Genomic DNA, 18817 nt, shown 5'->3' on the forward strand with positions numbered 1-18817 from the left:
TCACAAGTCGTAGAGGTACAAAGTCCAGGTGAAAAACTTAGGTCTTCACCCGCTCGTATTACCGTAGGAGTGCCCCAATGGTTCATCATATCCTACGGTGTTAGTCGCGCGTTTATGTCTACTGAGATACTTATCCATTTTCATTAAGTATTTTGGTTTTATATTTAAAAAAGGATGAATAAAGAATGCACGTAACGGAGATGAAGATTTGCGCTGGTCCGGGGGAGGTCCAAGGCTTGACGCCGGATAGTTAGGTTTGGTTAGGTTTGGTTTTGGTATACCAAAGACCGCCAAAAATGGCGCCAGAATGTTAGATGTGCCGACCCCAAGTAAATGGGATAGGGCAAGGATAATGATGATGATTAAAAAAAGTATTATTTTAGATGACCCGTAGAAAAAGCATTTTATACAATAGTGATATGATCAAGCTTTTCAATCTCGTACCTTACATAATAAATAAATATAATAATAATAAATAAAATATATTATAGGACATTATTACACAAATTGACTAAGTCCCACAGTAAGCTCAATAAAGCTTGTATTGAGGGTACTTAGACAACGATATATATAATATATAAATATTTATAAATACCTAAATACATAGAAAACACCCATGACTCAGGAACAAATATCCATGCTCATCACACGAATAAATGCCCTTACCAGGATTTGAACCCGGGACCATCGACTTCGTAGGCAGGGTCACTACCCACTAGGCCAAACTGGTCGTCAAAACATATTAAAGCTCTCTATTATATCATTGTATAAAATACTATAAACGAACTGTTGCAGTCCACAATTATAACACTTGAAATGCTCATCGTCTCATGAACATTCGTAAAAGGCTGGCCCTGTGTACAAAGGATCCCAGAGTAATGGGACCACCCCTTTATGAAAAGTTACATAAACGTGTGAAACACATAGCCAGTGTGTCGGAATTTCAGTCCCAACTAAAAATAAATATTGCTAGCAAATACGAATTCCTGAAACCTTGAACTGTGTTATATTGTTTGTTAGAATAAATCGTATTCTGTAATGTACGGCCGGTTTTCTTTATATTATAATCTATTATATTATATTCTAATTTGAATTGTATTCGTCCTGTAAATTTTCTTAAATAAAATTGGTATGAAATATGAATTGGATTTATTATTATTGCTCAAGAACAAAGAATCTTTTGTTTCTGGAAAATCTATAATAAAAATTCTTGTCTATGGAGTTAAATCTTAAGGATTTCTTATAATTTATTCCTTAAAAACTATTAGTCACCTACTTAAAATACATTATGTACTTAGATATATACATATGCAACTACTAGCGTGGAGATGTATATTGATCATTTACCGAAGTTCCTGCTCATGGTGTGTTTATATGATTACCAATAATTCAATTAACGACTAGTAGATCAAACAGGTTTCTATGTACCGCCATTTGGCAGGTTGCTGAGAATGTAAACAACGCCTAATATGTCTATTGTGTCTCTTAAAACGTCATGTCTTCTGCAGTCTTCTACAGTTCTAATAGGGTTTAAATTCGTTTGCCAATTTATACACTAACGTGGTAATAAAATAATAAGTTATGTCGATATTTTGAAGCATATGTTCGATAATAGTCACAATCATAATACGCATAGGAAATTTTATTCGAGGTCATTCGCGAGTGTTTTTTTTTATTATCGCCTTAGTAGCATACCTAGGTAATTATGGCAATACCTTGGAATTACAGCATTCGATGGATTTGCTATATTGATAAGTATGCAGTGCAATAAATGATAAAATCCAATTTAGAGTTTTCACTCTAATCATAGCTGCGGTGGCAGCATGGTTCAATTTTTATCACCTGTCACTATACCCCTCACTTTCGCACTTACATAGTTGTTAGAATGTGACAGACATGGTGACAAATGATAAAGAGCCGGCCATCTTAGCCCTACTGGAGTACTATTTTATCGTATTTTAGCTGGTTTAGCACAGGAGCGCCGCGACAGTACCTAGTTCACCCGCGAGATACCCGTACCCGTCTTTTTCTAGCTATATTAATCAGAGAGGAACGAACAGTCTATCTCGTGGGCGAGATACTGTCGCGGCGCTCCTGTGCTAAGCCTGGTAGGTACTATGTAATTTTTATGGTTTCTGTTCCGAACTTTAGTCATTTTGTTTGATCTCAAGAATATGATAGTCTTAGTATTTTTTGTAAATTAAATTTGGTTTGCAAAAGATATACCTATATATAGCATAGGCAAAATATCCTGCGTACAAATCTCAAAAAACGATGTTTCGTATTCGACTGTTTCCTCCTCTAAAATTTAACCAAATGGAACGAAATTTTGAGATCTAAATGATAATGAAATTATCTGTGTCTGATTGTTTTGCTTTTCAAGCTAATTGATGTCAGTTTTGAATACCATGCTTCTCTTTGCGGCCTAACAAATTAGGCCGTTTTGCGAATATTTGAAGTGTCCTAGCGCCTTAAGAAACAAAAATATCAAAAAAAGCAAAACAGTCCGACACAAATATTAATAATAATAAACTGTGTTGAAAAAACCATTGCTCTAGCTTCAAAAACCACGGAGGAAACAGTCGAGTACGTTTGTATGGAGAAATGACCACTTCTAAACAACAATCTATTAGTAAAGGTTAGTATACTTGTAGCTGTTGTAGACTAATCACAATCATGGGGTAAGCTTTATCCGTGGTCGGTCAATTACCACTTGTTATTTGTGTATAGATATAAACAATTAACACATATTTCGTAACAACATAAATGCGGAGTAACAGAACACTATCAAAATAGCTTATATATCAGAGTAGCTTTTATTACAAAAAAAATCTAGGAATATACGTACAAACGTGTCTTAGTACAACTGCTCATTTAATTGGAGCAAAAAAAAAAATCGATGTAATGTTTTTTTGTCCCCAAAAATGTGACAAAGCGGAGGTTTTTGTATGAGATGAAAATTATTTTTTTAATCTTTCTTATGTGAAATATTATCAGCTAGATACATACAACAGGCAATAGCACTGACTGGTCTCTAGACTGGTCAGAAACAAAATAACCAAAACAATTTTGACCCAATTACTGCCCATTGAAATGAATAAGGTTTAAATAAGGACTGAGAATAAGATACTGAGTTATATCATCGTTCAGTGGTTTACCTTGCCGCACGAGAGATCACGAGTATGTGCGATTATGTTACATATTAGTGATATTAGTAATTATTATTATCTTTTCTTTTAATTATAACGAAACATATAAAGAAGCACAAAATTCGGATTGTACATTAAAAAATCGTGTTTTTGTTTAGATGTTATTTCATTCCTTATCGTTGCTTTGTCGTTCCGGAATGAGCCAGCAATCCTGAAACACTTATGACAACTGAGTTACTTATACCTCAAAAAAATAATTAAAGTATTATGTCTTCATAACTATTATGCCTCTTTTTGTTATTTGATATATTCTAAGAACTTTCAGTTAGCCCTATGTATTTCGTTAGGAATTACTAAAACCGCTAAAGAAGCTGGTAACTTAAATTATCTAAAGAAAGTAAAGAGGAGACGAGGGATCTGGAATGGAAGTGCCATGGTGTATGGGTTTGGCTATCAAAAGTTTTAGCGTACGAAAACAAAAGACTAGAATTTTCCAATAAGAACTTTTCGCATTTGTGGCTCGTTACCTTACGTATAACTTTTGGCGTTCCGATCCATCTACTGTGTGTCTTATCTGTGTATAAATATAAATATTTCTCTTCACGTCTGTTGAAAAATCATTGAGTCTATTAAATATTCTTGTATTGTTTCTTATACCACGTTGGTAGTAAGGGGCCACAGTAGTCCATGGGCGCCTGCAACTTTAGTAGGTGTTTACTGGTTAACGACCTTTATTCGGAATAGCTTAGCATGTTTTCTGTAAAACATAAATTGTAATAAATTAATAATACGTATATTATACTTAAACAATTTTATTAGGAATTTTGAGTTAAGTTTGAAGCAAGCACTTTGTATTTTTTGAGCCGTAGATACCTGCACGTTTTTTGCGACTAGCCGTAAGCCGCTGAATATCTAAATTGCGATGTCTATGGCATATGACCACTTCGATTACAAATTAAATTGCCTACTTAATAAACTTATGTAATCTACGAGTAATCAGGAGTATCAGGACGTAGTTGTTATGACACACGGAAGTCTTCAATAATTATTTTCAACATTTTTCCCCGGTATTTTATACCTTGTAATACCGGTTAAAATAACATACGTTAAACATTTATTCAAATTATTAATGAACGCTCATTCGCATTTATTTCACAAAACTGGTTTCAACAATAGCACAACGTTATCATATCGGTCACTTCACGTATTCACGTTTACGTTCCGCACCGTGACGATGTCACGGCGCCGCGGTTGCTACTGGCTGCGCGCGCGCCTACCGCTATATTTTCATCGGTTCGCATCACGTGAACTTTTCAACTTCCAGTTTTCCTGTTCCGAGTTTTTGTGAAACCTTGGACTGGATTGGAAGTTATGTTTACAAAAGAAATTGAGAAATAATTAAGTATTTGTTATTTCGTACGTTATATTAATATTGGTATTTGTTCTTGAGTCATGGGTGTTTTCTGTTTTCTATGTATTTAAGTATTTGTACACCGTGGGCCCATATGACCCGACAGATTTTAAAGGTGTACTCTTGACCACATTAAGAGACTAAAATGTCATACAACGTTTTCTGAAATCGGTCTTAAAAGATAGACAATTCTTGTGTAAATTTATTTCTGTAATACTCGGTGAAAAACGCCTTTTTGACTGCGTCGCTGCCATTATGTAACTTGGTTTAGACATACCTACTGACAGACATTAAAGTTTAATTAAGTAAAAAAACTTCACTTATTCGTTGTATTTCACCAAGATGTAAAAAAATAACGTGTCGTGTGCAGAAAACACACACACACATACATAAAAAAATATTTTCGCTGAATTTGACTAAAAGACATGTAAATTTTTTTGCTCCTTATGACCTCAGGAATGTGTGGTAAAAACTGTTGGGTTATATGGACCCACGGTGCGGTGTATATTATATATGTATATTGTTGTCTAAGTACCCACAAGATAAGCGTTATTGAGCTTATCGTGGGACTGAGTCAATTTGTGTAATAATGTCCTAAAATATTAATTAATTAATTTATATGGTTTGAATACTAGCTTTGGCCAGCTAAGTCGCACAATGTGGCCTTATCACGAGCTTGTTACTGACATGGCACTGACATATTCTCTAGCGTGTGCGTAACTTACTATGCATCTCGCTCGTACTGTCAGATTAGTGCGAGCGAGATATACAACAGTCAGTGACAAGCTCTGGTGGCCATACATATCGCATGATTTTCTCAGATTTTGTCATTTTGTATAAACTTAGAACCCCACACGCCACAGGCAGAGAGCGAAGGAGAGGAACACAATACCTATACTATACCCTTCTTAAGAGGGAAGAATAGGTTGGCGATCCTGGCGAAATAACGGTATTTTTTCTATGAAATTCCATTTCGGGAGAAAACGTTTTCTACTAACTAAATTTTAACAAATCACTTTGATTTTGATATCGATCGCTTTCGCATAATATATTCTAGGCTTGTATCTAGATTTCACTTTAAAAAAAATGTTTTACAAATTTTTAAAAATGGAAAGTCTATAAACCTAGTTTTTCATTGTGTCAATAACATACTAGAAATCATGGAGAATGGAAAATATTTTGAAGTGGAAAAAGGTTTTCTCTTGTATGGACGACCACATGGTTATACTCCCTCTTCAAGAATGCACCTACTATACTACCTACTACAAATCCAGGTATAGATAATAATTAAGAGTAGGTAGGCCGTGCATTTCCCGAAGCTTGTGCGAAAGCGAGAGTACGAGCGAGATGTAAGTATACGGGAGCATCAGTTAATGCATCAATTTGTGAGTTTGATTTGGCCTCCTAATAAAGCATCTTACCATGCGATCGGCCATACAAAAAGAGAAAACGTTTTTCCACTTCTAAATATTTTCCATTTTCCATGATTTTTACAAGCTTTATAATCTTTATATTATCTTGCAATGTACCTATGTATGTACGGGTCAAACTTGCAAGTTAAATAAAATTTGACCCACTTCCCGACTTCCAATGAAGGTGAAAATTTGCATATATATGTAAGTTGGGTGACAATGCAATATTATGGTACTATCGAGCTGATCTGATGATGAAGACAGGAGGTGGCCATATGAAGTCTATGATAAAACATCGCAACCTAATTGTGTTTGGAGTTTTTAGAATTGGCTCGATGAGTATTAGTTGCCTGTGGAGGAAAGTACAGTCAGCGATAAAAGCTTGTACCAAAAATGATATTTTTGCCAAAAACTTTAAGTATGTAATTGAGACAATGAAAAACTAGATTTATAGGTTTTCCTTTGTTCTAAAATTTGCATAATAAAAAGAAAATAGAAAAATAACTGCTATTTCGCTAGTATCGCATAGCTATTCTTTCCCTTTTAAGAATATATGGAGCATAAGGATTTTCTCATGGAAAGGTCGTCCTGCACAGACATGAGGACCCTTTTCTAAAGAAAGCCACATATATTCATAGAACTTCTGTGAGTAACGCGTGAAAATGGAATTACATACATGTATATTTTTAGAAATAAACTTTGGTGGCCTAGCAGTAAGATGTGTGACTCTTTATTCGGAGGTCGCAGGTTCGAACTCCGGCTAGTACCAACAAGTTTCTTGGAACTTATGTACTTTCGTACATGATATCATTTGATATTTACCAATCGCTATTCGGTGAAGAAAAACACCATAACCTGCAATTGCAGGTAAATTCAAAGGTGTATGTTAAGTCCTCAACCAGCTTTGTGCATGGGAGCTATGCCTAATATAGCCCAATTCCTCTCTTGCATGAGAGGAAGCCAGTGCCTGGGAGCGTATAATAAATAAATATCTAAATAAATATTATAGGACATTATTACACAAATTGACTAAGTCCCACAGTAAGCTCAATAAGGCTTGTGTTGTGGGTTCTTAGAGCCACTTGCACCATCCCACTAGCCTAGGGTTAACCGGTTAAACCGCTAACCCAGTCTCAAATCGTACTGGTAACCTTGGTAACCCCAGGCTTAACCGGTTAACCTTGGGTTAGTGAGATGGTGCAAGTGGCGCTAACACGACGATTAATACATGTATATAATTACATAGATAGCTTTCATGACTCTAGAACAAATATCCGTGTTCATCACACAAATAAACACCCTTACCAGGATTTAAATTTATCCCGGGACCATCAGCTTCATAGGCAGGGTCACTACCCACTAGGCCAGACAGGTTGTCAATTAATACAGCGTGTATTTTTACAGCCGCAAATTAAATTCGCGCCTCAATTTATACAACCGCAAATTCAATTCAGTTGTAGGTTTCAGTGCCGTGAAACGAGTTTAACAGAAATAAAGTATTTTTTTAACAGAAATGTTTAATTGCACCTTAACTAACAGAGTGTAATTATTATTATTTTTTATCGAGCGGCAATGTATTGTATACATAGTCACCACTGTTGTAGTTGTGACGTCGCGTTAGTAAGTGCAACGTTTTTTAGTAAAGATAGAGTAATTAATGTAATGATACGTTACGTGCTGAATTATTTTATATGGAAAAATAATAGCAGACTCTGTATTAAGAGAGTTAAGCAATAATTTACGAAGAAGTGTTAGTATTTTACAAAGTAAAACTTATTTATATCTACCTACTTTAAAACATTATGCCCATTATCCCCATGGGCGTAATGAAATTAAACAAAAGTTTATTACGGCCGTGGGCATAATACAGCTCATTCCATCTCAGTATGCACAATAACACCGTTTATGAGCAAGTATGATGAAAATATCTATACTAACTACTCTCAGATTATGTAGTGCCATCAGAAATAAATGCTGTATAGGTGAATTACGCACGTATTATAGAAAGAAAGAAAGAAAATACATTTATCTAACGCTACAACACATTACATTTGGAAAAAGAAGAAACAGAGAAAAAAACGTAGACGCTAAAATAGGATGCCGCGGCAATCCGTGGCGCTGGTTTTTAGTGGGGACCTGACTGACTGAACTATGATAGTGGCGACACATACGCCAACGAAACAGAAAAAACAGACCTAAAAAGGAATCCAAAAAAAAAATGTTTACATATTAAAAAAATATTATGAAACCTTCGTCACTTGACTACTAGACAGAGTTCTTGAATTTATTTATGAGCTGCATTGTCTAATCCTGCTTTGAAATATGCATAGTGTCCATTATTATAAGTAGCACGCACAGTGCACACTGTCGCGTGTCTCATAAAAATTAGCGCCCAGACCCAAGAGACTTATGCCGTGCACGATTCGGATTATTTAGGTTTAAATTTAGACCCTCATGGCCTAGGAAGGGTTGGTGGACTAGCGGTAAGAGCGTACGACTTGTTATCCGGAGGTCGCGGGTTCAAACCCCGGCTCGTACCAATGAGTTTTTCGGAACTTATGTACGAAATATTATTTGATATTTACTAGTCGCTTTTCGGTGAAGGAACCGAAGTAACCCCAATAAGGCCTAGTTTACCCTCTGGGCTGGAAGGTCAGATGGCAGACGCTTTCGTAAAAACTAGTGCCAAGCGGACCCCAGGCTCCCATGAGTCGTGGCAAAATGCCGGGACTACGCGAGGAATATGTTGAAATTTAGAATCATGGATGAAATAATATCTCATTAAGGTTTAAATAGAACCTCATTAAAACAGAGCTGAAAATTCGATTATATAACGTTTAAGTCGCACTGCGATTAATTTCTTGCGGTTTCAATCTTACAAGTACGTGCGCTTATGAAGCATGCATAATTAAAGCCTCAGGAAAATGTACCCAAAACGTTAACTTGTGTATTGTCAACACGAAAGACGCCATTTTTTCCGAACGTTTAAGACCCAAATTCGAATTGACTTCAAACTTTCAATCACTTTCTTAAACATAACAAAGATATTCTGTATTTTAAGATTTTGACTGAGGAGCTGCATGCGATTAAGAAAATACCTAAGCTCAAAATAAACCAAAAAGGTAGTTTCAAGAGATAAGGCAACATGGAATGTTTTTACTGTATTGAAACATGCCACCCAATAGTTATATCTAAGACGGAGAAGAATAGAAGGTATAAGCTGGAAAGAGAAATAAACACGGAAGTATTAGATTTGATAGCTTTTGAGAAGAGGACGCTGCTAAGAACGATTGAAAACAGAAGGGGAAATATGTTGGGGCACCTGATACGGCACGAACCTTACATAAAGACTATTGAAGAGAGAATAGAAAAATGGAGAGGCAGAGAAAGACCGAGACGTGAATTTTTGGACCTAGCTAAAGAAAAAAAAAATATTGTAAAATTTATTATTATTATTAATGAGAAAATCAACGTAGTGACCTAGTGACGTATCGGGAGCTCCACACAGTGGCAGAGAGAAAATCAAAATGGGGATTACTCCACCGACAAGAGCCAGGTTCTTAAAAAATATGATAATAATATTCCCTAAAAAAATATTATATTATAAATTGTTACTTAATAAACACTTCCTAAATATTAAAATTACTTATAGATTGACGGTAAAGAGAGTTTATTAATTTCCAAGTTAACGCAGGCATCAGTAAAAAATATCTAAACAAGAACTGTATGGTGATCACAGTTATCAGGATCAAAGTGGCAAGCACCAAGGCCAAAAAACAAAATTTCTCACGCACACGCTTAGCATTTTTTGCTCTCGATAGCAACACACCCAGTCATTGTGACGTAACTACATATGACTGGCAAAACATTTAGTAAACTGTCCTCACTACTCGTATAGCTTGAGCGATTTCCATATACCTAATAATAGGCAGGCCCGGATATAGAGACCTAGGGCCCCTAGGTTCTTTGTATAGCACTTAAAATTTAGGAGGCCCTGTTCTGGGCCTGTGCCTTGTGGGCGGATATCCAGCCCTGATAGTAAGTCAGGTTATGGTTTTTAAATCTTCGGTTTATTCGACTAGTGACAGTAGGTTCTCAAGAAAGGTGTCACAGCTCTTTATAGGATATTTTAGAATCAGAAATCGTCTGTTGCGAACTATGGTACATAGATGTTACAATTCAATAATAGGAACACATGGCACACTAGAGCCTAGAATGGTATTGCAAAGTATCTTATCTCTAATTTCGACTAAAGTCTATAATAATAAGTTACTTATTATTATAGATATACTCATACCTACTGTAGGCATATTAAATATTTCTAACCACAGTTAACCTTTCATGATATCATGACTTATATACCTACCATATTTTTAAATTATATGCTTAACCTATAGATAAGATGTAATTGGATTTATGTTTCATCCATAGATTATTATATGTTATTACTGTAAGTTACATCTGCCATAACTTCATCAGGACCAAGCAGATAATTTTTATGAATAACACACCACTTCCCTCATAAAATAATTTTATTATAACTTCCCGTAAGTAATGTAATACAAGATTCTGCACCGTAACCTAATGTGATTCACATATTCCGGAAAATGGTTAGGGAAAAAATCTACTTCTTCTTTACCCTGTACAAGAAAACAATGTAACTTAATGCCATCAATTACTTAAGAAGTGAGGTGCAAAAAAGGGGTCCATATCGGGTTGTAAATCATATCTTTGATACGCATAACAACTTATGTCATAATCTCATAATCATCATTGCACATACAAATGAAAAATCATATTATATTGTATCATACATTTTTATTATTATTATAGCAGTTTATTTTTCTGTGTATACCTAACGAACCTTACCAAAAATTTATGGGAATTAAATTTATGACTATAAAAATTATGACATAAACTCATTTATGACAAAAACCCAGTTATGCTCAGGAATAATTCTGACTAAAGATTTTTATGACTTACAATGTCGAATGTTGTTGACTTATAAAATGTTATGACAATTAGAAATATGACAAAAGTTGTTATACGACCAGAGGGAGTCCCGCAAAAAAGACTTATCTAAAGACCGTGTAAATACGAATTACGCTATCTAACTAAACCGCTTAAGGCCGCGTAGGTTCATGTTCTTCTCTCACTCCAATTGGGCGTAAGCGTAGCGGCATGGATACATGTGCGTGCTCGAGACCGCAGATATCATCTTTTTTTTAATTATAATTTGTTGTAAGTTTTTACAAAACAAGTAATTGCCAAAGGTTGCCAGAGCTCAATGAGGGTGCGGAGTGTTAGAGTCGGCAACGCGCACGTAACTCCTCTGGAGTTGCAGGCGTACATAGGATACAGAAACTACTTACCATCAGGCGTGTCGTATGCGTGTTTGCCACCGACGTAGTATAAAAAAAAATCGATGAGATCCTCAAAGATAAAATTGCGCATTTTTAGACACAATTTTCATATTTTTAGCTTTTGCGAATAAATTGTTACATTAAAGTGAGTTTTAGACCTATGTTATCGTGATTTTTCCTATCGAACGAAAGTGTAAAAATCAGGGTTCGAATCGAAAAAGCTCTAGATAAAATCCTCAAGATTGCTAATTAAATGTTTGGAAACTGTGCTGTGATCTAAAAAAGCGGTTTTCCAAAAACTTTACTCTCGGAACCTACGGCACCTTAAAGACTGCCATCGTAAATTTTCGTAATAAATGTTGTACTACATAAAACGTCTTCGTTACGACGCTAATGCTCGATAAATTTATAAATGTCAAAAATATGATATGAGGCGGACACTTTATGAGCAATAAAAACAAAACTTGTATGGAAAATTTGCGCTTAACAAAGATTGGCAAATGGAAAAAAGATGACCCTTTAATGACAAATTAAATGTTCCCTAATTAGATATTTCAATATACAGTGGAACCTCGATAGTTCGAACCTCGCTAAGACGAAATCCTCGTTAACACGAAATAAAATGCCATGCCCTTCCCTTCAAAGCCCAAGACCTCTATAAGACGAAAAATTTTACCTTATTAAGATGAAGTAATCAACGATTCCCTACACGACTATCCAGTGCAGTGTTTATCTTTTTAACTCAAAAAATGAACGTTTACCTTTATAACTAATAATCGTATTTTTTTACCACCTCCGTATCTCTAAGTAATTTACCTACTGTTAAACCATACTAAATGTATGAAAAGTTTGACGGAGTTGTGTCTGACCGCAGTCATATAATTTGAGAATGACCCAGATATATTTATTTTCGTTAGCACAAATGATGACTATCACCTTTTTGCTATAAACTTCTTCTTGTTCTTCAGTCGGTCCCTCAATGCTGAGGATCGTGACATCATGTCCTTCTGTTGAAGACCAGATTCCTCCATAGGCTTCCTTTCCTCGCCAAGCGCATGGCCTCGTGCAGTTTTAAAATTATGGGTAGTATATATAGTAGATATGGCAACTACATAACAGGTCTATGGAAAACGTCTTAAAACATTTTCCATTTTCGTAACACAATGAAATCAATTATCTTAAGACTAATTACAGCTTATCGAACATGCCAATCGTTAACGCTCCGTAGCATAGCGTAGTCATCTCTCTTTATCACTCTTCATTAGTGCAACAGTGACAGCTGCGTTGCGTTCGCTACGGAACGTTAACGAATGGAACGTCGGCTACGCACCCAGGTCCTTAACTACGTACTTAATTTTTTCACGCAATTCACCTTTAAGATGAAAGTGGAGGAATTCGCTTTTTTATACAAACGTAGTCCTCATTTTCCTCACTTGATATTAACATTATTGAAAATATTTTAACACAATTTGTTGTGTATGAACCACAGCTATGCCCCTTCGTTTGTTTTTTTTTTTCGACTTTTTAATTAATAATAAGATAAAGAAGCATTTAAAAATTTGTATGTAATCTGTTTTTCGCTCCTAATTTCCTCTCTTCTTTGTCCAACCCATTTTCCAGTTCAGCTGGGGTCGAGCCTCCTCGTACGTCGGCGCCAGGACAGTCTTTCCTGGGTTGTCCGCGTGGTCAAGTTTTGTGTCCTCATCTCTCTTTCGACATAGGACCACCAGGTTGCTGGTCTTTTGCCTCTTCCTTTGGGTTTGCTTGGGATGTTCATAGCCTTCCTCACTGTGTAGTTTTCGTCCCTTCGCATAACGTCACCATACCACCTCATTCTACTCTCTTTGAGTTTTTCGGTAATAGGCGCTACCTTGAACGAGCCGCGTACATATTCATTGCGAACCTTATCGAGTCGCGTGACACCGCCAGCCTACCCAAGCTTTTCATTTCTTAGCGGTCCAGCATTCTGCTCCATACATCATTGCAGGTCTAACGGCGGTCTTATATATTTTTCCTTTTGTCTTTATTGGAATTTTGCGGTCGCACAGAATGCCGGACAAAGATCTCCACTTTAGCCATGCTGAATTCACTCTATGGGTGACATCATTGTCTACGTTTGCGTTAGCCGTCACAACTGAGCCGAGGTATTCGCTCCTAATTTCCACAGGAATCAAAAAATCTAAAAAGTCAAACGTAGAGGCATAGTTATGGTTATATTTCACCAAATTATTAAAAATATTTTCTATATATCCAGAGAGGAAAATGGGGACTAAGTTTTTATGGAGAAGCGGCCGTCCCCATTCCTCTTAACTGATATTATTGGCAAGTTGTTGGCAAGTCATCGTTACAACATAAAATAAAATAATAATAAATAAATAGGACATTATTACACAAATTGACTAAGTCCCACAGTAAGCTCAATAAGGCTTGTGTTGAGGGTACTTAGACAACGATATATATAATATATGAATATTTATAAATACTTAAATACATAGAAAACACCCATGACTCAGGAACAAATATCCATGCTCATCACACGAATAAATGCCCTTACCAGGATTTGAACCCGGGACCATCAGCTTCGTAGGCAGGGTCACTACCCACTAGGCCAAACCGGTCGTCAAAACAACAACGTTACAACTGTTAGATTACTTTCCTTTTCCGAGGCGAACAAGTTGTGCGAGTGTATTTAATGGGTTTGCTTTAACGCTATGCGTTTTATTAATTATGAAGATCAATAATTACTAATTTATTTCTTTTATCCATGCCTCTTAATTCAAAATTTCATATAAGTACTTAAAATAATTCTGCTTGTATCAAATTGTGCATATACGCGTTAGGTTTTTCATCTAAAGAAATACTCGATCTCATGTTTATATTTAAATAGGTACTAATTAAATTTGGGAATGATGTAATATTTCCTTTTAATGCAATTTTATTTGTGTTATGTTTTTAAACATAATACAAATAATATAAAACGTAGCACAGTCACGGTTTTTAATTGTTGAGCCAGGGCCACTGACATAAATGTACTACGTACTAGACAGGCTATCGAGAGCAAATTGTGTCCGCCATTTTCGCCGTTTGACGTCTGTCACTAAGCTAAACAATAAGCATAGGGGCCAGAGGCGAAACTGTTATGACAACAGTTCATTTTCTGCCTACATACGCACTGTAAATAATCTAGATAAAAGATATTTGTTTCCTTACAAGTGTATTCAAATTGTTTTACATTTGTGACACTGACAACATTAAAAAAATTTAAAATAGTCAATTTGACTCTTGTACTCGTAGCAATTTTTATCAAAGCGGGCTTGTAGCATAACATACTTTTTGAATATAAGAAAAACGTTACAAAAAATTACGAGATAAAGATTAATATACATATTGTGTATATATTCTGCAAACAACAAGGTAGGTAATCATTAGTACCTACGTGTTACATCTGCGAAATGTACTCGTATTCTATGCTCCAAAGAAAATGGCGTACCTACAACCGCGAGTGTATAAAGATAAAGTGACGTTTCAAAATAATGTAAATGAGCTTTAAACAAGAGTTTTTTCGCAGTGGATTGTTATTATGTTGCTTTTATTATGTTTCTTGTTATTATTAGATTTAGAGGCATTTAAATTTTTTATTATTTTTTAAAATTTTATTACATTGTGACACCTCGCCAGTAGTCGGAGACGTACTAAACGCAATGAAGTGCCGGCACTTCATTGAAGGTGCGGAAACATTTTGTTACAGATGCCGACTCAAGATGCCGAGTTCAAGCTAATTTGGTTGTTTAATACCGTAAGTATTAAAATAAATAAAACCATAATCCCGAAACTATTAAACAACCAAATTAGCTTGAGCCCTAAATGGCTCAACAATTAAAGACCGTAGCCGTACGATCTTTAATTTTAATTGTTGAGCCATTTACTAAATGACGTATTTGGCTATTAAAAAAAAACTTAATAAATGATGAGACAAAAACTAGCGATACGCAAAAATGTTGAGACATAACTTATGCAGACAGTACGATAAATATGTGATTAGTGTGGTCACGGAGTGGTGTAATAAATCTAAAAAACCACTTTCCCAAAAATGACATGGCATGCTGAATTAAAATACAGTTCACAAAGCTCTCTAGGTGACCTAGATTAAACACGATGAAAGTCAATCGGCGATCAGGAGTTCAAAATATTAATTACCCACCTAATTAAAATTCAATATGCGAAATCTAAGCAATTTAATTCGCCGTCTAATTAATTACAGTTAATGATATCGTCAAAATTAATAACCACTGCGGCGGTATCATGGTTCCATTTTTATCACTTGTCACTATGCCCGTCACTTTCGCGCTTACGTACTTGTTAGAACGTGACAGGTATGAATGATGATACTTTGATAAATGATAAAGAGCCGACCATCTTAGCTCTACTGGATACATGAACACCCTATTTGTGTACATCAAGTGCCATCGCTTTGGCTATAGAAGGTAGAGGTGTGGAATACAATCTCCATGTACCTTTAACCAAACCTTAAATAGGTGGCGCTACAACACGTAGAATATTTGAAAAAATAAAATCGAATTAAGTATAGAAAATGCACTGCACTCCGTCAGTAACGCCTAGGTTCTTAGCTACTCTAGCGCTACTCTGGAGAGATTTGGAACTATTATTTATAGCTGACAGCTGGACACTTTTGCAACAGTTCTGCCTATGGAGGTTGTATTCCTTACCTCCACCTTCCATAGCTTTGACCGGGAATTTAACAAATTGACAGCTGAAGACTATTTTTTATGGCAGTTACTTTGGTAAGAGGTTTTTAAACTCTTTAGACTAAACCATTGGTAGGGTGACAATAAATTTCAATAAAAAATTAATTTCAACTTAAAAATTTGGTATGATTAAAAATAACTTAGAATTGTGTTAGTGCTACATATTATCGATTACTGAATTAGGAAAGTTGGTTCCTGATCGCTGGTTAAATTTCTATCTCAGTGTATACAGAATGATTCAGGAGACGTGAGCAGGATCAAGCCTGCATATTCAGTAAGTTATAAGCAACTGTTTCGTACTAGTATTTATGAGATTAACGTTAATTTAATTTTTACTGTTTAAAAAAAAGTTTTCATATATTTACGACACTTGTGGTCACCCTTTTTGGTTTATCCATAACAAGTGACAAAATTAATGTCATCGGAGTCTGGTTACTTTTGAAAAATCGTATCTCACTCAAGTGTGATATTTTGTTTTCTTTATAATCAAAGTGCTGTCATGACGGTGAAAGAGGTTTTATCTTTGTTAATTAAGCGTTGTAGGGTGTCCATGATTGTAGATAATCAAATTTGTCCTTAGCAAAAAGTTAAATAACAGAAAAACAGCGTGATTGTTTTACTTAAATATGATGGTGAACGATTCATTAACATTTACTTATTGTGTAGGCTTAGTCCTGCTTACGTCTCATGAATCATAGTATAGTACATATATGTATGGTATTTACACTACAGTAGGCAGTACAGTTCGGTGCTATATTTTATTGGTCGCTTAATCGAGAGTGTTGAAGAAAGAGTCGTTAGAAATTAATCATCTTTTTTCTGTATTGTCAGCAATTATATTTAATTTCAGACAAAACTTACATGAAAAACGGGACTGAAAGTGCAAAAAATAAATCATAAAGTCAAAGGCATTTGGACGTTTGGGAATTGAAATTAATGAACTAGACACGAGATGAATTTCAAAGTACCTTTTTGTATGTGTCAGCTGTAGCCAGCCTAATTACCTCCATCTGCGCTTAATTTGCTCGGCTTATCTTTCACCACAATACTTGTTATTCATTAGCAGACATATTCAATAACATTAAGTATGATATCAGTTTGATTTAAATATCATTTTGTTACGCTCACGCGATAAGTTTTCATCAAAGGCGTTATTGTCGAACACGTACTCTAAATGATGAAAACGTGCGTGAGCGTTACTTTTCGCCATAACTAGCTGCAAATTATGTTTGTGATGTTATTTCCAAATTACAAGAAATCAGGTGATGTTATTTCATGTCTTTTTTCGAAAACTATTAACTAACTGACTGAAGAAATATTTGTTTAGATATTTCATATAGGTACCATAAACAATAAGATGTACTTAACAAATAACTAACCATTTAGCTAAGTCTGATACCCATCTATGTTTTAAGGGAGTCCTTCTGCCAACAAACTGCTCTGCAATTTGGCAGAAGATTTTTTTAATTGTAAAATTGGGTTTGTCTCTTGATTATTTGTTTTATATAGTAAGTATACAGCGTGTTTATTTAGTCACCTGCGATAATATACGGTGTGAATATATAGGCCATACTTAGGCACTTTTACTTTGGGACCAACCCCGACATCGCGAAAAAAAAAATTGGCGGGTCCATACAATTAGGTTGTCTGACCTTCACATTTTCTATGGAAGAGTAAAAATGTGATTCGGGGAAATGAAATGATTTCGGGGTCGCATCCCGTAGTATGGTCCCATAGAAAAAGTTGCGCAGTATGACCTATACAGGGTGATTCAGGAGACGTGAGCAGGATCAAGCTTGAGCATTCAGTAAGTTATAAGCAACTGTTTCGTACCAGTATTTGTGAGATTAACGTTCTTTTATTTTTTACTGTTCAAAAAAAATGTTTTAATTTATTTACGCCATGTATGGTCACCCTCTTTGTTTTATCCATAACAAGTGACAAATTGAATGTCATCGGAGTCTGGTTACTTTTGAAAAATCGTATCTCTCTCAAGTGTGACATTTTGTTTTCTTCATAATCAAACTGCTGTCATAACGGTTAAAGAGGTTTTATCTTTCTTAATTAAGTGTTGTAGGGTGTCCATGATTGTAGATTATCAAATTTGTCCTTCCCAAAAAGTTAAATAACAGAAATAAAGCGAGATTGTTTTACTTAAATACGATGATTAACGGTTCATTATCATTTACTGATTGTGTATGCTTAGTCCTGCTCACGTCTCATGAATCACCCTGTATATCCCGCCCGTAAATTATTGCAGGTCAGGTGACTAAATAAACACTCTGTATAAAACATACAATATTGCTAAGGGTATTTTCCCCATACATATACTTCGAAGTACCTACGTCTCATGTAAGCGATGTTACTGCTTTTGACATATCGGCCTCGGCAGTTAGTTGTGCCTATTCCACAAAATTGTTCAGGCGCCTTTGGCTAACGACTGCTCCGAGCAGTTATAAATGCACTGTCTTATGAGTTAGGTATCGTACCATACAACTCATTCGTTGAAGAGGGATAAAGTGATTCTCTGTCAAATATCGATTTTGTTAGACAGTAAGAATTCTGTACGCAATACTATTTATTATCAATTCTGCCTCTGCCTGTGGCTCACATTAAGAGTCCCCGGCAAGCTCGGCCGAATTTCACCTTCCTGAGTCTCGTTCTCATTTTAAAACTACGTGTTGGATTGTAATGAAACTTTTCACATACAATGACA

General features: G+C 35.5%; 1 protein-coding gene across 8 annotated transcripts in view; it reads right to left on the reverse strand.

Moving 5' to 3' along the window:
- Positions 1-18817, reverse strand: part of LOC133524328 (glutathione hydrolase 1 proenzyme-like) — an 85982-nt gene that overhangs the window by 42334 nt on the left and 24831 nt on the right. Inside the window, exon 1 of one of the 8 annotated variants that reach the window (XM_061860285.1) lies at positions 4255-4409. The exons of 2 other annotated variants lie outside the window; for them this stretch is intronic. Coding sequence is in view for 2 of the 6 variants with exons in the window: in XM_061860281.1 (XP_061716265.1) it covers positions 4228-4263 (36 nt within the window). In the remaining 4 variants the exon portion in view is untranslated. Of the gene's footprint in view, positions 1-4227; positions 4410-18817 lie in introns of those variants that run through there. 5 more of the 8 variants (XM_061860286.1, XM_061860287.1, XM_061860281.1 and 2 more) reach the window with 5 other exon arrangements.

This window comes from Cydia pomonella, chromosome 13 (assembly GCF_033807575.1).
Source record: "Cydia pomonella isolate Wapato2018A chromosome 13, ilCydPomo1, whole genome shotgun sequence".
NCBI lineage: Eukaryota > Metazoa > Arthropoda > Insecta > Lepidoptera > Tortricidae > Cydia > Cydia pomonella.